This window comes from Vanessa tameamea, chromosome 17, assembly GCF_037043105.1.
Source record: "Vanessa tameamea isolate UH-Manoa-2023 chromosome 17, ilVanTame1 primary haplotype, whole genome shotgun sequence".
NCBI lineage: Eukaryota > Metazoa > Arthropoda > Insecta > Lepidoptera > Nymphalidae > Vanessa > Vanessa tameamea.
In genome coordinates this window covers 1137501-1161807 of record NC_087325.1, presented here as the reverse complement: position 1 = coordinate 1161807, position 24307 = coordinate 1137501, and the positions used below count along the sequence as shown (strand labels likewise).

Sequence of the window (24307 nt, the reverse complement as noted above, 5' to 3'; positions counted from 1 at the left end):
TGTATATGTCGGATTATCTCTATTTTCGATAGTCTGATCCATAATATTTTTCGTATTATATAATGTGGACTTTATGAGAAGTGTTGGTTCAAATAACAAACAATTGACAATCAAAGATTTTATTTGAAATTACTATTTTATTACGAACACAATTAATTAGAATTACTCAGCACTTAACTACAACACTACAACACTGACTCTAACTTCTTTGTTCAAAACACTTCACTTCCACTACGTACAGTCTATATAGAACGCGAGACAGTTTCTAGAAGTTTTCTGTCTGCCTGATCGAGCAGAACTAAGCTCAGCCCGGAGGACTGCCACGACGTAGACTCTGTCGAGCTCCAATAGATGGAGCTGGCGTTCCAATAGTTGCGATTATGACTTCATTTCCGACATATATTATATTTATCTACGATATGTACAATTGTACACCCCTACGTTTCTTCTGTTTCTTTCCTCCACCTGAAGGTTGCTTGGAAGATCACTGTTTTACCAGTGCGCAATTGATGTCTATGGTTAATTGTTTTACAATAAAGAGTATTTTGATTTTATTTGACTTGATATTATGATGTAATGCTAAAAGGTAACTGCCGCAAATACCATTCTTAAGAGAAACTTAGCTAATGTCGTTGAACACTCTTATTAAAGTGTCTTGTACACTAAAAATGGCTCCCGTGTTTGCAAAATAATCGTATAATATCAAATCTATCTTATTTGAAGACCACTCACCCGACAACAAATTTTTTAGTCATACATACATAGATATGTCAAGTTAATTCGTCGATGTAATTAGAGGTACATAAACATGGTGTCAAATGTAGACAATTTTAATTTGGTGGTAGGGCTTTGTGCCATTATGGTAATGTACCATCTACTCATCATTGGTCTATCGTCAAACACCAATAAACTGAATAGGTTTTGGTTTTAAGGGTGAGTGAGTCACTATGCACAAGGGACTTACTTTACTTACTCAAATTGGTGAAATCGTTGAAAAGGACGGTATTACCATCACAATTTATTCATCCACTACTTAACTAATTATCTACTATTAAAAGTATTCTCCAGATACTTGTAATAGTAGTTACTATATTATATATTGGACAACATCACATACCTTACTCTGATCCCAATGTAAGTAGCTAAAGCACTTGTATTATGGAAAATCAGAAGTAACGACGGTACCACAAACACCCATACCCAAGACAACATAGAAAACTAATGAATTTTTTCTACATCGACTCGGCCGGGAATCGAACCCGGGACCTCGGAGTGGCGTACCCATGAAAACCGGTGTACACACTACTCGACCACGGAGGTCGTCTAATATAAGTAATATAAGAAACGAATTGATAGTATTCTTAAAATAAATATCAAGATAGAACATAAGTTACTATACGAACTTTCTATGTACGATACAATTTTCTACCATAAATAACAACGCAATCGCGTTGTCCCCGCAACGCACACCGCATTCGACATTGATTTACGGGTGCGATGAACCATGAATCCAAGTCTAAATAGCGAACGCTACACCTTAATGGGATCATCGTAACGAGTTTGGACATTTAACTTTTTTCATAATATATTCTAACAGAGATTTTCATTAACATAATGTAATATATGAAAAGGATAATGTATTAAAACACAATTCCATTAACAGATTAGACTAAAACAAATCAGTTGTTTAATCAGGACTTCTATTTAATGAGCCGTAATAGCCAGCTGTTGTAACAAGTGATTCTTAACCAAAGATTGGGGCGTTTAAACTGGATAAGCTAAAAGTATATACGCTTAAATGTATTTTGAGTTAATCTCGTGAAATGTGCAGGGGAACATGCATGTGTCGAATTAAATTTTGTAACCAATCTGCATTGGAGCAGAGTGATAAAAGAATCTCCAAGCCATCTCCTGTAAACGAGAGGAAGCCAAAATATAACGTTATTTTGATCTTTACAGGTACTTATAAACCTTAATGTTGATTTCCATAATAAATTGCTATTTTTTTTATTAAAGACACAATCACGACTATAATCAGTAGACATTCCCAAAAGCTAAACTCTAATTGTAATATTACAAATATCCTTTCCCCTTTGTCCCCGCTCTCCTCATACCCGTCAAAGAATCGCTTAAAGCGCCGACGTCAAATGGCATTCTTTTGTATAGACTGTCTATATTATGTAACATACTTATATTCATTATAAAAATAATATCTCAAAAAAATATATGAAAATCAACGAAGGATGTTTCCAAACTTTATAATCTATATCTATACTAATATTATAGATGCGAAAGTAACTCTGTCTGTTACGCTTTAACGATTAAATCACTGAGCCGATTTTAATAAAATTTTGTGTGAAGCAAGCTTGAACGTCAAGGAACGAAGGCTTTAGTCTAGTCTACGAGTCATCTATAAAATAATATAAATTGCAAGCGGAGTTAGCGTGGAATTGACGTTACGTGCGATGACCTTTCCGGAATCAGCTACGACGTAGATTACTGGTGCGAATATGAAACTAATTTGTATGTCGATTCATTGTCGACGGATTACCTCTAGTATATTTTAGTTTCATCCACAGTATAACGCTGTAAAGAAAAAACGGCTCGACGTAGATTTATATTCGGAGACAAAAAAAAATGGCCCACCTGCTTATTTATAATAATGAAAGAAATCATAAAACCAATAATCGAAACAGAGTATATAGCGAAAAATCCCCACCAAAGTTGAATATTTTTCATTCAATACACCTTCGACCATTGACGTTTCAATAATAGTGTAGATACTTGTAAATTATCTTCAAAAGTCGCTCTTGGGGTCAACAATTCGATCTTAAGTGGATTTCAAAGCGCTTCTCAGCTTCCGTTCAATGACACTCGTGCAGTTCTCAATTCAATATCATCGTGATCGTGAACATGATGAGATGAATGTACTTTTAAAGAAGCAAAACTTCAAATTCCACGCAAGAAGACTACGTTGGCTGTTATATAACGAATGTGCGCGACGCTCAAAAATAATTCTGTCATGGGACGTCGGACATTTATAAAACATCGAAATTGATATTGTCGAATTAATTTATAAATTAAAACATTAAATAAACAAAACAGAGTTTCGTCATTTAAATAAATATAGATTTATCATTACAAAGGTAATATAAAAGTACATAGAAGCACGATCTATTAAGATACTGTTTATCCCTAATAATATAACCTTTGGTACCGTACAGACATGTGTTACCCCATTCTAAAAAATATAATCCTATATGCTCAGTTCAAGAACTTCTGAATATTATTTTTGTTTTAAACAATTGGCAGCATTTGCATCTTGTTGTACATTTATGTAACTTTTCACCTCATTTTTGGTCTAATTTAACCGGACTAGAAAGAAAATACGTTAAATCGAAGTCGAATAGAAATTTGAAGCATAATTAATTGGTTTGAATTCCGAGATATTTTTTATTTAAAAATTAAGTATGGCAACACTCTCTATAACAACAATCCGGCCAAATCGGCCATTGTGTCATCCATTGTATGTTTTAATGAGTCATTCGAACTTTACTCTCCCCTCAAGCAAATATACGATATAAAATATATGTTTATGTTAAATTAATGACATTCTAATGCGCCAACGATAGAACATCATTGTAATGCGCGTAAATGTCAAATTTAGTAGTGTTGTATTGTTTATTAATTACGCGTTATGTATATTAACATAAGAAAAATATCTATCTTCTATACATATAATAAAATTGGAGTGTCTGTTTGTAATATTAAAATAATCGCTTTTTACTAAATGCATATGTATTTACACGTTACATATAAAAAACATTTTTTTTTAAATTCTTGTCTGTCTGTCTGTCTGTTTGTTTTGCCTCTGGAACGGCTGGACCGATTTTGACCAGACTTTCACTGGCAGAAAGCTGATGTAATAAGGAGTAACTTAGGCAACAACAATAACTTCGTTAAATTCAAACGCATACGAAGTCGCGCGCACAGCTAATCTTAAAAACGATTTGATGTTAGAATATTCCTGAAGAAACGTTGTATCAAGTGCGAATGAAAGCGTGAATTTTAACGTTGCATGAGTTAAAAAACGCGGTGTAAACAGCACTTGCTGTGTTTTTACTTTTGATAAGGTCCAGCTTGATCTTGATCAAGGTCAAATTCTAAGATACTTGACGCTGATATACAAGAAAATTCTTAATAATTTCGATTATATTTTACAATTTTAAAGACAAATTAGGATTTGATGCAACGTAGGACGTGTCGGACTTAAATGGACAGTGTCCTTTCAAATTTTGTATTTCAATTTTAGACTAGATGAATTATTATAAATATGGACCTTTAAACTACGCTTACGTTATTTATTTACGGTATTTTATATAGGAATACAAAACAGAATTTATTAATATATTCATGTGTAAAGAATTTTTTTTAAATATATTTATATTTTAGAAGCCGCACAGAAATAAAAAAAAAACTCACAGAAGTACTCGAAAACGCAAACTAAAAGGGAATATATTTCAAATTGAATAAATTTAATTCCACATATTCCTTCGTTATAACGATGTACTCGTAGATTTACTTGAACTGGATATAAAATAACTTCAAGGCTAAATTTGTGTATGATAACTATAATTTATTCGAATTTTATTTATCTCACACACAAGAAGAAACAAAAACATTGTTAAACTACACGGCGTGTAGGATAAAATTTTGCTATGTTAGAGCAGCGTGTAGGAATATACTTTTTAACTGCATGTGAAGAACTTTGTCAAGCATTTCGGATTTTTGTGGCTCCATGTACAGTCAGAGTAAGAAAACCTTCGTCAGTTTTCAAATTCATTCCTTTATCAAGTCGTAAACTCTTAGTACCTTTTGAAACTAAAACACTAAACAAATAACTGCATAAAAAATTAAACTAACATAATATGATAACTTGGTTCAAAATAGTGTAACATCTTTGAACTACGTCTAGTGTCATATCAACATGAAACCTTTTTAATGGCCTAATTAGTCATTACAAGATTTAAATAATATTGTAGATATGATATCTTAATTGTCAATTGTCAAAGTCTGTCAGTGTCATATATTTTCTTGCAATGTCTTGCAATCTTAGAATAAATACGATTGTAATATTATTCGGCCGTTATTTTAAGCGACGGTTAATGTAATGACGTGACGTGTGACGAGTAGTTCCATTGGCACCGGGAAGTGGTGGTGATTCCTTGGCCTGCAAAAGCGGATATACCCTATCGAAATCTATGGGGTTAAATAATAACGATAGAATCAAAGCAGCTGTCGTAGAACTTTGCCGAAGTGTCTGGGAGGGCTTCAGAGGAATCGACATATGCTCTCGCCTTGTTGGATCAATGCGACAGCGACTACAAGCTGTGATCGATACGGATGGCGGATATACTCGTTTATAATAAAATAAATAAGATTTGATTAAATGAATAAAATATATCATAATTACTGTTTATTTTTACTATTTTATTTACTACTTTCGTCCTGTGGTTTCACCCGCGTTCCCGAGAGATTTTATGTTTTCCCGGGATATAAAGTGTCCTATATGTTATTTCAGTATATACTCTATCTGTGTGCCAAATTTTATCCAAATTCGTTCAGTAATTTTTACTTGAAAGAGTAACAAACATTCATCCATACCTCAGAGAAATCAGCCAGATCCATACACACAAACTTTCGCGTTTATAATAATAGTAGGAAGTAGCATTACTACTATGCATTCTCTTTTATAAGAGACAAGACAATATCCTAATCTCCAATGTTACACGAGCATTCACGAAGGGCTATGAGGTTTCGCGAAAAGTTGGTAATTATCATGACGGCGACCGACAGCCGACTGGAACAATTAGATGCTTACTAGATGCGAGTATATATTATTTTACTCTATCTCTTATTATTATAGCTTTTAAACGCTATTTTACTATTAACTAGATGCGACTTATAATGACATTGCGACGCAATATATCATATTCAATCGGTAAAGCAGGTTATCGCTCATACTGAGCACACGAAAATAGATCTTAAGGTGACGAACCTTTTCTTACCCGGACTGTACATATATCCACCAAAATGTATCGGAAGAGTGTGGTGAAATAGAACAATCCTACTTCTTACCAGAAGACATGTGCCAAATAGTGGGCCATTTATGGGTAACTAGTTGTCGCCAGTGGCTTCGCTCGCGATTTAGAGCTTGGTTGTCAGGTGTTGGACATAAAAAGTAACCTACGTCATTCCTTGGAATTCAATCTTGTTTTGTAAACGAACCTAATCAGACAAACAGGAAGGCAAGCAGTTGCTTTCAAATGAATAATATTAGTATATATCATGTCATATTCAGTTTTATGAATTAAAAATTGAAAAGATAGACTAAAGAATGAGTAGATAAGAGTAAGTTTGAAAATAGCACCGATAGCCGAGAAGTTATGTGGAAGGCGGCTATCACGGTATGGGCATGTTATGCGCAGGAATGAGGAACATTTGTGAGGAAGGTCTTGAGCATGAACGTGGATGGATATAGAGGAAGGGGACGACCAATGAAAAGATGGATGGATTGTGTGAAAGTTGGTATGGCCGGAAAGAATGTTACTTGTGAGATGACGTCAGATAAGGAATGGAAGAAGAAGAAATGCTGCGCCGACCCCGAGTAAATTGGGATAAGGGCAGGATGATGATGATGAATTAAAAGTTTAGAACCTCAGAATATTCAAACATCTCTCAAATCTTCGGCATAATAATCTAGCTACCAGACCAATGAGTCAGCCCTCGGTACATTGAAATACGGAACTATTTAAATTTTCATTATCATGTGTATAAACGTTTCACCGGTAATTACATCACTAATTGAAATTCACCTCACGTTCGTGAAATGTCATCGATATATTATGTGAAATTGTCCTTTATCGAATAAACGAATAAATAAATAAATAAATAAAATAAAAAAGTATTTTATTTCTCACCAATTCAATAATAATATTCAACAATATAATTAGATGAATAAATATATATTATTAAATTATATACCTTATCTGAAATTAATCCGAAATTATTCCACTTTATTGATCTCTCTCTATCTCGGTTTGATACAAACATTATTTAACAGTTTTTTTTTATAACAATATATTTTTTTGTCATTTAATTTTTATCTAACTTTGTTAATTTATTTATTTATGTCAAGTTCGTTCCAAGCGGGTGTCTATGACACATTTCTTTTTTTAATTTAACTAAAATTATGTTATTAAAATATCTCATCCTTACAGAACTGGAGCGTGTCGCTAGTGTAGCGTACAGTGCCCTGCATAGTGCGCAGTTAAATCTATTTGCACCGATATAACGGTTGAAGTATTTAATCTATTCGCAGTTTTCCACCAGTCAGTATAATAAAATGAAATTGATGACGGTTTTAATATTTACCATTCGATATTTAAAATATAAATAATATAAAAAGCACTTCTCTATGGACATGCATATACATTTATTGCTTAACTGGCGTGAAATATTATATACTAGTATATTTACATATTCGTACTAAATATTTATTGTATGGCACCCAAAAAAATATGGGAACACAAATATTAAAACCAAAGATCAGCTGACAAAGCACCGATGCAGGGCATACTTGTCCTTTGATAAGATGAGATGCAAGTCCTGTACTTATGCGTACTCTCGAGGAATCGTGCAAACGCATTTCAATTTATCCAACTTTAACTGATGATTATACTATCGCTTTAGAGCCGATATGACCCAGTGGTTAGAACGCGTGCATCTTAACCGATGATTTCGGGTTCAAACCCAGGCAGGCACCACTGAATTTTCATATGTGTTTATAATTCATCTCGAGCTCGGCGGTGAAGAAAAATATCGCGAGGACACCGGCATGTGTGTAATTTCAACGAAATTCTGCCACATTTGTATTCCACAAACCCGCATTGGAGCAGCGTGGTGGAATATGCTCCAAACCTTCTCCTCAAAGGGAGAGGAGGCCTTAGCCCAGCAGTGGGAAATTTACAGGCTGCTAATGTAATGTAAAAAAAATACTATCGCTGTCAATCCACTGAATCGAATTAGATGAAATTCAGTATAAAGCAAACTTGAACTGCGAGGAAGGACATAGGCTATTTTTTATGCCTAGCACTAAGACTAGTTATAAATAAAAATATATGAAGGACTAATGCATTGACATTTATTTTTTTATACATATTTTATTGTGCTTAATTAAACTTCATTTCAAATTGAAACACGAGTAACATAGAACCAAACAGACGTATCATCGTGACACCATCTGCTTGAAACGAACCAATCCACTTTAACACTACACGATACGAGACATTTCTTCTCGCTTTAATAACATTCAATTTCTATATTTATTAACTTTATTGTAATCGCATAAGGTTTATTTTAATAATATGATATAAGTTAGTTGTGACGTTAACTGACAACGAATGAGATATAGATAATATTTAAGTTTTATTTTAAATAGTTCGGTAAAAAATTGACTTAAAAATATATAATTTAAGGTACCTTTATAAAGTCGCATTGAATTTTATACGCTTTTATCAAATTATGATTTTATAATAGAAGATTTAAGAGGCTACTTTGTCGGATCGGCAAATAGGCCATCTATTGGTATGTGGTCACCATCCTCCAAACATTGGTGCTGCACGAAATATTAACTGACCGTTATTAATTTTGTTACCTTCGCTTGTCTGAGGTTACTTATCATAACGTTCTTACTAGGTTTTTTATCTACTTGATGGTAGGGCTTTATGCAAGCCCGGGTATGTATCTGGGTAATGCTTAGTATTGTGGTGTTCCCATTTGAAGAGTTAGTGAGCCAGTGTATCTACAGGTACAAGGCACACATCTTAGTTGTCATGATTGAGGATGAGATGAATGTGAGGAATGTATATGGTGACCATTTACAAAGAGCCCATTTCTTCGTTCGCCTACGATATAAAAAATGACGTCGACAGAAGATCAACGAATTTCATTAAACGCCTCATAAATATTCCCAAGTGTGCACGAATATTATACAAGACCGTATGTTTGGGGAAATAGTCAAGGTAATCAAACGGAATATAAAACATATTGCTTAATATCTGCTCTTAAGGGTAGGGAACTCGCGGCAACTACAATAATCTTAAAGGAATCCACGTTTTAATGTAAATTTTAAGAATAGCTTAATAATAAAACAATCTGATAAATAATTCAATAATATATAATAATTATATCGAATACTAGCTGAACCTGCGTCTTTACCCGCGCGAAATTTATAAACGCAAACTTCCAATCCCCGTAGGCGGACCGGCAAATGGGCCACCAGATGATAAGTGGTCACCACCAATATTAACCATCCCTTACGCCAATGCGCCACCAACCGTAGGAACTAAAATCTTATGTAGTTTCACTGGCTCACACACACAACAATACCAAGCATTGCTGCTTGGCGGTAGAATATCTGATGAGTAGGTGCTACCTACCCAGACGGGTTTGCACAAAGCCCTACCACCAGGTAAATATTTTATTAAATTAATATGTCATGTGTGGATACATCAACGAATACAACCTCCTTGATAATATATAATCTAAATATAATTGTGCTTTAAAAAAAAAAGGAAACATAGCATTAACGATAAACAATATTTTAACCCTAAAAGTCCCTACTTCTTTTCGGAAATAGAAAAAAACAAAAAGCTGCGTTAAGAGCTTTTACCTACTAAACTATAGCCTTAAATATTCATACTACGACTGGTCATTTGTATTTATTAGCGGACAAATCTCAGTAGCTATTAGTGCGATTTGAATAACTATTTTTTACATTGGATAAAATAGTTTAAAACGTTATTTATATACATATATATTATTACCACGTTACGTTCCAGAAGATCGACTAAAATGGCGTACTGCATAACAGACACGGGAAAAACCAGCTAGCCTATAAAAAAAAAACAATATATATTATGTAAAATACAGATTTAAATAGGAAGTAAATAGAATGAAAATTGGATTTAATTTTAATTATTAAATAAACCAACTATATTTTTAATAAATTATGTGTTTTTAAATACGTAATTTGTATAGTTTATAGCTTGACATTGTGCAGGATTGTCGGAGTGGGTTTTGCAATCATGAGTTATTCTATCTGTATTCCTGTGTTAACACTTGTGAGTTCTTTGAAATAAAAAACAGTTCAATAATTACACTCAATCTGTACTAATCGCACAGCGTAACGTTGTACCAGGAATTATTTAAAAAAACGAATGCGCTCCTTTGACGCGTCCCACACACTTTATACAAAAATTAATCGGAAGTCAGTTAACGAACTTGTAAAGTAAAAATATTATTCACAGCGTAATTTAATAATATGATGATTAACGAAATTATTAATAATGAACTATAGACATAATAAGGTGTAGGTAAACAAATCATCGTGATAAATATCATTGGGAGTAATTGTTGTACACCACAACAGCTGGGTGCCTATGTGCTACTTGTTATGTTAACACCTAATATAATAATTCTTATATGCATTTCTTGTGGCAAGCCGAGATGGCCCAGTGGTTAGAACGCGTGCATCTTAACCTATGATTTCGGGTTCAAACCTAGGCAGGCACCACTGAATTTTCATGTGCTTAATTTGTGTTTATAATTCATCTCGTGCTCGGCGGTGAAGGAAAACATCGTGAGGAAACCTGCATGTGTCTAATTTCAACGAAATTCTGCCACATGTGTATTCCACCAACCCGCATTGGAGCAGCGTGGTGGAATATGCTCCATACCTTCTCCTCAACGGGAGAGGAGGCCTTAGCCCAGCAGTGGGAAATTTACAGGCTGATTATGTTTATTATGTATCTATTAGTAATAAGCTAAGTTTTAAATTGTTTATAAATTAATCAAGTTGTAACACTTTAAATTGCTATGTTCTTACTTAGTGGACATAAGTGTTAGGTACCAGAGAGACCTTATGTTTTTAACAGCGCCTATGATCGGACCATCATTCAATTAGCTCGGTTTCTCGATTTACCTGAAATAAGAAAACATAGAAACGTTTACATTTTACGTTCAGAAATAAAATGATTCAATAATACATAACCTGTGCTAAATGAAATTGAAGCAAATACTGAGAAACACATCTACAAAGCCACTTCGTTTTCTATCACTACAGAATATTTCACTACGTATTGGCTTCGAAATTGACAACATTTTCTACGAAAGATACGTTTTATTTTGAAATAAATATTTTGTTATGTATTCGAACTTAACGATACATATATGTGACAGTAAATTGGTATCGTTAGATTATAAAAGGTATATATCATATTTGAAATTAAATATTTTAGGTCATTTTTATATCAGCAATTTTTTAATTTTAATTTATATGTATAACGGGAATATTTTAAATACCGTTAGATTATATAACTCGCATGGTTGTAAATTGACGAAAAATTGTGAACCGAAACTAAATAATTTAATTAAATGAAATACTATAAATGTAATATAATATAATTTTTACATATTTGACCAATTAAATCTCACAAGCAAAGGACAGACATCAAAAATGCAGGGAATAAAAAAAAATCAGAAGTGATTATACTCCACCAATAAACGAGAGGCAATTGTTTAATCCACTACAGATAGGACAGGGACACTACAGATGTTTTTATGTGTGTGTGAGAGTGTGTGTTTCATATTTAAAAATAGAATACAAACAATTATTATAATTCAGTATAAAACGCCTATGTATAAAAATGTTCACCATAAAAGTTTTCTCTTCTGTAACGTATGAGATGCACGTGCTTTTAATTTTCGAGAAACTTCATTGTGCGAGAACAGCAATATTTCAAAATTGTAATTTGATTATGAAATGTTTAATTGAAATGTTTCTGACACTTTAATGGCAATTCTTTCCTTTCACGTTTATTGATTTGTAAGTGATTTCTTTCAACTGTCATTTTAAAAAAAAAAATGGTTTTGTTTTATTTTTTATTGACTGTACTTATTGATTGATTTGTAAATTTTAAGCCAACAATAGCAAATGTTTAACATAATTTTCAATATGCAATAGTATGTAATAATATTACCCTCGGCTCTTGCCCTTAACGTAACCTATAGATGTTTGGTTTATGGGTTTAATTTGTATCGAAGTCGATATTCTATTGTATATGTATTTGCTCTGCAAGCATATTTCCGGCAATTTAAAGGCAATTATAGGACATGTACCAAATATTATGTTATTTCATTGGAATTCCTTCAAACTGCATCGTTGGTGAGTGGCCAGATCATAAACCCAATATATTGAGGTTCAGGGTTCAAATACTGGGTTGTCTTTTAATGAATATAAGTTATTGGAATTTTTTTTATCATCAAATTCTCAGCAAAAGACGCTTGATCTGTTACCAGTCTTACAAGTCCAGTATGCTTTCAGCACGTTTTCAGATTAGATTAGTCTGTCTTAAGTATCCTTTATGCAGTATGCTCGGTGCTCTCAGTAAGATTTCTGAATGTTTGCTTTATATTATTCAAAGCACGCTTTATGCTTGGTTTAAACTTGTATGTTTTCGATATACTTGCAGTAAACTTGCTTTACGCTTGCAATATTTCTGGTGCTGAGTTATTGATATGAAACATGCATTCGTACACCTTAAGAATAAGAATGACAGGAATGTCGTGACGGTGTGACGTTCTACGATTCTGTCACGTCCTTTCTCCGGCGTCACTTTCTACATCCTCTATGTGTGTGTGTATCGCCCATACTATTCATCATTGCTTACAATATTGCTGTTTTTGTTTGTGAATTATATATTTAAAATAATAGACAGCTAAATGTAATGTCCACGCAAATAAAGTCACGGGTATAATAAATAAATATTAAATATTGGACAACATCACATACATTACTCTGACCCCAATGTAAGTAGCTAAAGCACTTGTGTTATGGAAAATCAGAAGTAACGACGGTACCACAAACACCCAGACCCAAGACAATATAGAAAACTAATGAACTTTTTCTACATCGACTCGGCCGGGAATCGAACCCGAGACCTCGGAATGGCGTACTCATGAAAACCGGTGTACACACTACTCGACCACGGAGGTCGTCAAACACACGGTATACACGTTTAATATTTTAAACGGTACATTGAGCACGGCGAATGTTCCGCGAATAATCAAACGTAACCCATTAATTCGTAATCTCGACTCAGAATGAGCCCGCTTTGAATTTCCACTTTAATCTGCTTCAAACCGCGAAATCCCTATTGGCGCACACACAAATACGGGTTAGCGTTAATTGACAATACATTTGTAAATATTATTTGGAGGCATGATGGACGATGTACTAAATGCAAACGCGACTTGCATAAATGGGTTACGTTATGTTCAGAATAATTACCTATGAAGTTAAAATAAATTCTTATTAACTTGTTTACTTGGTGGTAGGGCTTTGTGCCACTCTGGCAATCATCCACTCATCCCATATTGTCCCTACTTGGTATTGCTGTGTTCTTGTTTTAAGGATGAATTGGCCTGTATAACTAAATCCTTAACATCTTAATTGCCAATTTTGGTGGCGCATTGGTGATGTATTTTTATATTTTTTGTAGCTCCAATGTGGTTTAGATAGAGCCGAGATGGCCCAGTGGTTAGAACGCGTGCATCTTAACCGATGATTTCGGGTTCAAACCCAGGCAGGCACCACTGAATTTTCATGTGCTTAATTTGTGTTTATAATTCATCTCGTGCTCGGCGGTGAAGGAAAACATCGTGAGGAAACCTGCATGTGTCTAATTTCAACGAAATTCTGCCACATGTGTATTCCACCAACCCGCATTGGAGCAGCGTGGTGGAATATGCTCCATACCTTCTCCTCAACGGGAGAGGAGGCCTTAGCCCAGCAGTGGGAAATTTACAGGCTGATTATGTTATGTTATGTTTATTATGTTAGATAGAGGCGCAAAATCTTTATAACCAAAAGTCGGTGGCGCATTGGTGATGTAAGCAATGGTCAATATTTCTTGCAGCTCCAATAGCCATCAAGTCGCCCATTTGCCGTCCGCATACCTATTCCATAAAAACGTAACAATAATTTCACGTAAGTAAAACTCAAAATGACAAATGTATAAAAGATTTGGCGGTATAGGGTTGGTGAAAACTAAAATCCTTTTCCTTTAAATATGGACCCTTGAAGTATATAAAGCGTCGAATAGAACAGTTCACCGCATTTCTGAGAAACATTTTCCAAGGTTTGAATTGAATAGTCTAACTTCAAGCTTCAGCGAACAACTGAATTTTAAATTCACCTCGTGATATTTTACATACGATATTATCTCGTGTGAAATTCGTATAAATGTTTTTACAGAGAACTTAGTGAATAAAAAATAAACACGATATATTTATGTATCTAATGTTCGCACGATCGAAATACGACCATATTCAATTCATTATTGAAAATTTGAAGGAAACATACATTTCTATTGATAGACTTTAACAAAAATGATATGCGGAATGCTGACCGACTAGACCAATTGGAGATATATTGAAGCAGAATATGTGTATTTTATGCTAGGCTACAGTAGGTGAAATTTTAGTCAAGTTAATAATAAAAAATATGACATTGAAAGACTACATAGTTGTAGTTATAATAAGTCTAAAACATTGAGTCAACGACATTAAATTGACGTAGCCTAAATGCATAAGTTTTTAATAATAATTATTAAATATATATTTTAATTCTGTCACATTACCCAGGCTTGATCTCAACTCGTGTCGGGTTCAAACTCAAAACTTGCAGTTCAGAATCAACGAGTCGTCGACAAGACGACTAACTCGATCACCAGTTGGAAACTCACCCGTTTGAGATAACACGTCACCAATCTCACGTTATGCCTTATCCTTCCTTTCCGTCGCTGTATTTCGTATCAACAAGATCGCACAACAGTGAGTATTTGCCTACTTCTTCAATCCACTTTTCTTGTAGAATAATACTTCGATATAGAATGACGTTGAGGCGCAGACGGATGGACCGACGACGGACGAGTAACCCGTGGATCCAAAACGCGTTGCTGACGCGGCATTGGCAACGAATGGCAAACGCATGGCAAACGCATCGGAGATGACAATAGATATACGACGAATGGACCATGCGTGGCATTTTCGTCGTACATCTATTTATTAAATATTGAAAAAATACTGTAAGGAAATCCATACAGACGTAACTTTTCAATACATTAGTGTCAGTTGATACGAAATGGATTTCGCGTCGAGTTGTAGTTATATGTGAAGACCTTTACGGAGTCAGTTACAAATATGAAACTAACTTGTATGTTGATTCATTGTTGACTGATATCCTCTAGTACATTTAAGCTACATCCACAGTATAACGCTGTAGAGAAAAAAGGGCTCAACAATTATTTATATTTGGAGATAGATAAATGGCGCACCAGCTTATTACTTTTATACAAAACATAAGCAGCCTGTAAATTTCCCACTGCTGGGCAAAGGCCTCCTCTCCCTTTGAGGAGAAGGTATGGAGCATATTCCACCACGCTGCTCCAATGCGGGTAGGTGGAATACACATGTGGCAGAATTTCGTTGAAATTAGACACATGCAGGTTTCCTCACGATGTTTTCCTTCACCGCCGAGCACGAGATGAATTATAAACACAAATTAAGCACATGAAAATTCAGTGGTGCTTGCCTGGGTTTGAACTCGAAATCATCGGTTAAGATGCACGTGTTCTAACCACTGGGCCATCTCGGCTTTTTATTACTCTTAATATCGATATATTAGTAAAACTGTTAGTATTGCACAACATAGCTGAGCTATTAGAAAATGGCGTGGCATACCTAAATATAAGGTTAGTTCATCTTTATTCCAACCTCGATTGGAACAAATTTGTCTATATTTACCTAGTATGGTTAGTCTAATTTATTTGAGTAAAGTTACCCCTTTATTACATAAATATGATAATTATTTATACTTTTTCAGTAATATAAAATTTTTAACCAGTTGATAAATAACAATTCTCGGATTTTAATTCGACCATTACCGTATATTTCGTTTTGTAATTATCCAATCCAATCCGTAATATGACAACTCATGTTCAAAAGTGAAATGACGTTATCACACTTTGTCGAAATCGTAATTACAACTGAAATTAAACATTAATGCGAAAGTTCTCAGGTTCGACATTGAACGTTTAATCGTATATAATTAATCTAAAAAGTCCGGTCCTTTTGGGAACAATATTCAGAGCTTAATCGAATTTAGCATAGGAAAAGTCAACGTTGCTTACCTGAGTTTGAACCCGCAATCTTCTGTTCAGGTCCGAAAATTCTGGGCCAGATTCACTATTTTGTCAAAATGTATAATTATTATTTATTGGGTTGTATATATACTTTTATTTTTATATTTTTGTTTGTTATACTTTACTGTGGTGATGGCCTTAATGTGTGTTAAATATCTTTGGAAACTTTATTAGTAATTTAATTTAATAAGGTAATTAATTTTTTCGCAAAAACTTTATGATTCAATTTTATATTTTCTTCCTTACATAATACATAAATATTATAACCAGAGACTATCCCCATTGTCTTATAATTTAAATATATTTGCATGGATTTAGGTATAAAGAACTTTATTTCTTATAAGAATTTAACAGTCACTTAAAATGAGATACAATGAACATTTCTATAGATTTGCAAGAAAACAGTTTTAACATCTGGGCCGTTGGATATAAAAGGCTTTATTTACTATAGAGAGGATATTAAATGATTTTTTAGTTTGACTTTAAACAAACTATAATATATTATAATATACTACTATATAATATACTAATACTATCACATAGTTTTATTTCATCTGGTAGTTTGTTGAAAAGCTGTAGTCCCTCAAACAGAATTATTTTTTTTACCATAATTAGTTCTTACATTATCAATATTTTTATTGGATGAATTTAAAAAAAAAAAGATGTCTTAAATATACAACGTCCTACTTTTTTAAAAGAAAAAGATGTACTAAAAGGGTTATATATTTCCTAACAGATCCGTGAAAATAAAAGAGACATTAAATTCCTAGTCCACAACTAAAACGTCTTTCACAACAACTGTTAAAGTGTAGCAACACTCGACTTCCCAAACTACCAAGACTTCATTAATAAAATTTCTTTATAAATGTCAACAAATCTGAAAAGCGCTTACTAGTTGCAAGATTAATAAATATAAAATCCGCCCTATTTTATATACAGCAAGGTCCATTTTACTATAACATTAATTTACTTACCCACATTCATATTTCATAGAGGTGGTCTTGTAAAATCAACACCCTACTATATTTTCCAGCAAAATGTCTTTTTAACTCAGAATCTGTGGGTCCCCGAGTTCGTTCCGGGATATGTGAACTCCGTTTGAAAAGACTCTTGAAAAATGTATCTTAGTATACTTTGGGACAATTTAAGTGTATCTTAATAAAAATATTAAAAAAAATATATATATTTTATAATTTGATTATATTCTGAGGGTGAAAATGTTCTTTATTCAAAAAGGTTATATGTTATTGATTTAATAAATATGAGAACATCAGGTCTCGTTAAACCTTGGGAGCCAAGATGTTGTCTCTTGTACCTTTGTTACACTGGCTCACTCACTCTTCAACCCGGAACACAATACTTAGTATTGCTATTAGGTGATATAATATAGACTGCGTAGGTGGATGGATCCGGAAAGAATTGCCCGAAGCCCTACCACCAAGTAACGCAAATTATTTTTATTTGTCTGTCTGCTAATACCTGCGTTGACATAATACATCCAATCAAGTTGATGCATTTAAACATTACATTTTAACAGAAAAGATAAAATGCTAATTGATAAAGTTGAATTTTTTTAAGTTTTCACTTCAAAAAATCAACTTCCATTCGCGAAAACTGTCCTACGGTCGAGGAAGATTGCATTTGAAGAAGCACAGGTATGTAATACGCTGCTTAACACAACTTCAGACATGTGACAATATTTAACATTCAAGTGCAAACGGAAATCTTCCTATTTTCAATTATTATACAACATTTTATGATCTACAAGAATTTTATACTACAATGAACCAAATGTTCATACATACCCCTGAATATGGCCACAAGTGGAAAACCTAAATATGTACTTATAAGGCGAGGTAAATGTTGGTAAGAATTTCCAACTTTACTTTACAAAATCGGCTCGTGTGAACATCACCATTTATAGTGAAATTTCAACTACTCACTAACGTGAGTTAGAATTCATAGAATTATATTCAAACTCTTTAATTCATGTCGAAATTGTGTTTAATTTAAAAAGTATAATAAAGTCAACAAAGCCCTTTATCGCTTTCTTAACTGCTTTAGCAACACAAATATTTACAATTTTTATTCGTTTTCGTGAATGTTGAAATAAACATATACTTAAATAAAACCTAGCTCTTTATAATATCAGTATGCTACAAATGTATGTTTAAATTAGTATTCGAAATTCGAAAACAAAATTCATTTACATTTAATCGACAGAGTCCTCACATCACACCGCAGTAAAAGGAAATAAAAATAACTCTAACATTTTATTTCGTCGGTTAGTGTCACGTACCGGAGACATATTGAACTTATCGTAAACAAACCAATCTAAGTTGTTCACTTTGCCCTGAATTTGGGACGAATGTCACACCGAAGCTTATGATCTATTTCACTTTAAGAGTAAATGATGAATTATTTATCTAGATAATATTATTTTTTATTTTCTTACAACAGAATTATAGAATGGCATGATATTAGTCCATGTAAAATATATATTTTTAATTTCATTTAGTTAGACGTACTGACGAATGGGCCACCTGATGGTTAGTGGTCCATGAAATTGGTACTCTAAGAAATATTAGTTATTCCTCATATCACCAATGCGCCACCAAACTTGGTTAGGAAGATGTTATTTTTGTAATATTATATTAAAATGGCTGTAGTTACAGTCACTCACCTTTCCAACTGGAACACAATAATGCTAAGTATTGCTGTTTGTTGATAGAATATATTGTAAGGAGAGGGTGGTACCTTTTTTTCTCGCTGGAAAACGCATTACACGCTTCCCCCACGTGATGGAAAGTTGGGGGGTGTGTGGGACTTCCCGGAGCCCTGGACGCCGAGTGCGCCCAGGTACGCCGGGTTTACCCACTAAAAAACCAGCGGTACCCTCTCCGTCTTTCGGCGGGCGCCACGGGATTGCTTTCGCATGCTACCGTGACTCCCTGACGGTCGGCCCGCCTATGCGGGCCTCCAACACCTAGAGGGGGTTCTCAGGGTACCGAGACCCCCCCCCCCTAGTCCCTGCGACGCCTATTGAGGCGGGGGAGAAGGTGCGCGTAGCGCTTCTTCCTCCTCCCCGGTCGTCTTCGGCGGAGCGGGTCTGCAGCGGCATCTTCTTCCCGGTTCCGAGCATTTCGTTGACGATGCTCGGCAGCGAGAGGTCTCCGCCCATAGTCGCCGCCAGGGTGTGCCTCTGGGGCCCCCACGCAGCACACTCACTCAGGGTGTGGTGCGTCGTGTCGACTGGCGTACCACACTCGTGGCAGGAGGGTGACACCTTCCGCCGCAAGTGGGTGGTACCTACCCAGACGGGGTTGCACGAAGTCCTACGACCAAGTGATTTATGATCTTATTTATTGATAAGTAATATTCTACAGTCGAGTAGACTCCAAAATAAAATGATAATTAAATGACCGTTTCAAACAATTTTTATTTAATATTATACTCACTATAATATTTGTTCTGTTAGGGTATCTTGAGCACCGATAAAAGTTTAAGTTAATCAAGACATATTCAGGTGATTATCAAAATATTACAGGATAGTATATAACCTAATAATGGATGATAGAGTTCATAATATACTATTGCCTTTTGATATTAAATAAAAAATATTAACGGTGTAACAGTAAGCCGCCCTGTAGAATGTATTCGATCACAAGCTAACGTAACATGTTGGAACATCAATCTGAACTAAATTGTTGCCCAAATATTTTCGTTACGTGCTGTATACTCTTCAGTCAGCTTTTGTATTGCAGTAAATGGAACAAGTTTTTAATTATCGTTGAAAATACTGCATCAGTCCTGTAAAGTTTGAACTTATTTTAATACTTGATATATGAATATCAATGTGTGTAAAAAAAGTTATGTAACAGACTCTTCCTACTGTTCCTACTGTTTCCTATCCTTCTTGAGGGTATAATATCTAAATGCTATGAAAACAGTAAAGGTAAATATAAATATGTTTACTTTAATAATAATTATAGTAATAACTAGTAAATAGCGACTACCTCGTTGGTCCAGTGGCTAGATATAAGGCCACGGATCACGAGGTTCTATGTTCAAACCCTAGTCGGCCGATAAAAAGTTGTTTGGTTTTTCTGACGAAAAATGTTTAGTAACATTCTGACGTCTGGATTTTGAAAGAGAGTACACATCTGTGTCTCTCCTATCCTATGGTGCACTCTTGTGCACTACAAATAAGTCCTGCGTAGGCTATTCTAATAGGCTATTTTCCTTTTAAAGTGGCCGCACCGACTAAAATCTGTCAGGACTGTCTGTCACGTCATGAACTTGTAATTGTTGTACAACTGGTCATAAACCTTCTCTTTCCTAAGAATGATATACGGAACTTATAACATCATACTACTCCGATACAAATTCCAAAACTCGCGTGATGTTCTCTTTACCGATTTAGGCCACGGTGGACAAACTCAAGAATAGCATTGGTACGGGAGATATTAAAGTACAGGAGTATTTGCGGAAGGACGCTATCTCTTTTCTTCTTTCTGTTCTCTCTATTTTGTCCTTACTCCATAATCCAAAATCATCCGCTCTTATATGCCAGCCACTAGACAAATAAGCCAAACAAACTTTTATTAAATGGCCACTTTTCAATGTGTATATTTATCCCATCCAATGTCCAACTATTTGTATACTTGTAAAGAGACACAATTTTATTTACAAATACATTGTTTATCATTCATGTAAACAAAACAGTTTCAATTGTTTACAGTGACAGAATGTGTGTTGTGGTCGAAAGCAGCAGTCAAACAGCTACTGTAATAAAAAAAAACACACACACAGATTAAAAAAAATTGCTCATATAAAATAAGTGTATTAATTGTTGTGATCAGAAAATGTTAGTGTTTAAATTGTACGCTATTTTAATAACATTTCCAATGGTGATCGCTATCAAAGAAATGATAAACTTTGCGATCAACCGAAACAAAATTTGTGATCTGCTTACCGACTATTCCAGTAGGCGATGTTATATCAAAGAAAATTTGGCCTCACTAGCTCATAGTCCGAACCAATTAGCTTTTAGTGGAGTAACTAATACGCTTTACTTCAGCTTTGACTCAGGCCAAGGGGAGTATCTACCAGCCTCATTCAATATTGACACTAAAAGGCTAACCGTTTTAAAGGGTATCAAAGACGCTTTTGCCATGGCCAGTGATTCGGCAAATGAAATCTACTTCGGTGGCAGTCACGGCATTTACAAATACAGTCCAATTTCGAGGAGCCTCAAGAGGTTAGGTGTGAGTAATTTAGACATTTGGTGGATCCAAGTGAAATCCAAGATCTACTTCATCAAATTTCCAAGTCTCAAATTGTACTATTACGAAAATCGTAAAATAAAATCAGTTTCGCTGCTGAAAAATTCTACCATTAACCAGTTTGTGATTGATTCAGATGATAATATATTTTTCATAAACAGTACCGGTCTGTTTGGTGTTCAAAATGGTTCAAGTAATGTTGTGTTCATGAAGAAGGATCCTCGATATTACGGGATAGCTCTAGACAATGCTGGACACGTATATCTTTGCTGTGAAGACGGTGTGTACGTCGTTGGTAAAATGTTGCAAAAGGTGAAGAAATTTTTAAACATACATGGAATAATGGGTATGACTTTTGATAAGGATAACAACCTTATTTATTCGGATTCTCACGAAATTTTTCGTCTTAAACCTATTTCCAAATACGATAGTGTTTATGATAATGCGATGAATTGAATTTATAAACATTCGTTTTACGATACGATTACGAATCTTAATTAATCGTAATGACCTTAATATTACATTTAAATATAAAACTGACGCAATACAAATACAATACATTAAAACGATGGAATTAATGTTATGTTCTTTTTATATTTCAATTTTGAATTGTAATCTTTTTAGCGTAATTACTCTTCTCGATGTTTTTTTTTAGTATAGGTTTTCTATAAGAAGAAACTCGAAACTCACCGCAGAATACGAACGTGAAATGTGAGAATGTGATATGGGACAATTACTATGATAGTTATAGAATTTATAGAATACACGAATCAAGATAGCGTGTTGCCGTAGATCGGTAGTCAAGATTGCAAGATTGAGATACGAAGTTAATTCTTATAGAATAGCTCTGCTGATCTGAAATTTTCAGTTAGCATACCAAATAATGTCAAAGACTCATCTTCGATATAATACCTATCTGATATAAGTAATGTTTAATATTAGAAATATATAATACACTTTTATAAGAAAAAGATGATTTTTAAATTATTGTTAAAAAAGTAACACATTATATTTATTATAACAAAAAATATTTCTTCTACCTTTTAAATTTATTGGGTGAATTTCCTTTAAAATTTAATTAATTCATCTGATATCGTATATTAACTAGAATTAACTGGATCACAAGACCAGGAATGTCGTTATTAAATACCTCTTCATTGTATAACGTGGATCATCAATATCGTTGCGTGTTATATACTCGTTAGGGATATTATTATTCCGTGGACTCACCAAGATTATTCTCGTTTTGAAATTTGACCATATGCGGTCGTAATACAAAATCTATTTAATAAATTTATAGATTATTAGTTGAACTTGCATTTTTATCTGTACAAAATTTATTTTATGTTAAAATTTTACCTATAGCACTAACCGTCACCCTCCATTAGTCTTTCCCGGGACTCAAACTATATCTATACGAAATTTTATGTAAATCGTTTAAGCAGTTTAAGCGTGAAGAGGTAACAAACAGAGTTATTTTCAATAATATTTATAATATTAGATTGACTTGTTCGATTATTAAAATTACGTTTTGTAAAAATCATTTTTGTAATAATAGTTATTTATACACTTATAATATTTAAACACTACGTTCGTATTTATAAATGTTGGCAATACCGAATATTTATGCATTTATTTATTTGTATGTATTATTGAATATTAATTCCTATAAAAGAGTGTTTAAATAAGGCTTAGAGTGAATGCATTCATCGTCAAAGGGTCAGGGCTTTCACTTCGTTAGGTGGTCTGTAGACTGTGAAAACATTGAGGTATCCGAAAAATCAATAACATTTTATTATTAATAATTATAAAACAGAAATAGTTACGATCTTTATTATTATTTTTGCTCTTGTTACGTTGTTGTCCGTATGTTAATGTTATATAATATACTTAACATTATTTAGCGTATTTTTATTGACAGCCGTGGATCTCGCCCGAAATAACAGCACCATACTCATCAGCTTCCCGATAAGTTTCTATTCTTTAGATTAATTTTGATGTTGGGACCCCTTATCGAGTACCAGGGACCGTTCCATCGACCTAGAGATATTGTGCTTCTCACACAAAGAAACACATTCACATTCTCATATTCCGATGGGATAGAAATAGTTTAACGAGAGTTTCTAGGTACCGAAATGTAACGTGAACTTCATAATTCAAGACTATTGAAGAAAGTAACGGAACTTAGGTATGAAGGTGAGGAAATAGTGAGGAGGACAGTGCATCGTTGCGTCTTAGGTCTTTTATGCAGCCACTTGTTCGTAAGACTCTGTGCAAGCCTATCTAGATTGGTACCATTCACTTATCAGATATTCCACCCCCAAATAGCAGCGCTTAGTATTGTTGTGTTATGGTTAGAAAGTTGAATGAGTCAGAGTAACTACAGTTACAAAGGACATAGTTCGCAAGGTTGGCAACGTATTGGCGGTGTGGGGAATGATTAATATTTTTGTATCTGTGACTGCTTACCATCAGTCGGCATTTGCCGGCCGCCTACCTATATCATAAAAAAGCAAGTCGGGGATAAGTGCCCGTAGACAAAACTAAATACGGAGGATATTATTAATAATATAAACAGTAAATTTTAAAATAATTTTAATTTTTTAATTATTATTTATTTGAAACAGTAATACTTAGTATCGTTGTGTTTAAGTTTGAATGAGTAGGGGCGGATTGAAAATGTTAAGGATGGCTAAA

The 24307-nt window shown here is 34.0% G+C and overlaps 1 protein-coding gene across 1 annotated transcript; it reads left to right on the top strand.

Moving 5' to 3' along the window:
• Positions 1-21232: 21232 nt before the first annotated feature.
• On the top strand, positions 21233-22066 carry LOC113394781 (ommochrome-binding protein-like). Its single transcript, XM_026632202.2, has one exon. The coding sequence runs from the start codon at positions 21233-21235 to the stop codon at positions 22064-22066; it is 834 nt and encodes a 277-aa protein (XP_026487987.2).
• Positions 22067-24307: the final 2241 nt, after the last annotated feature.

Excerpts from the sequence above, each read along its gene's own strand:
- LOC113394781 (XM_026632202.2), top strand. The coding sequence starts at position 21,233 with ATGGTGATCGCTATCAAAGAAATGATAAACTTTGCGATCAACCGAAAC.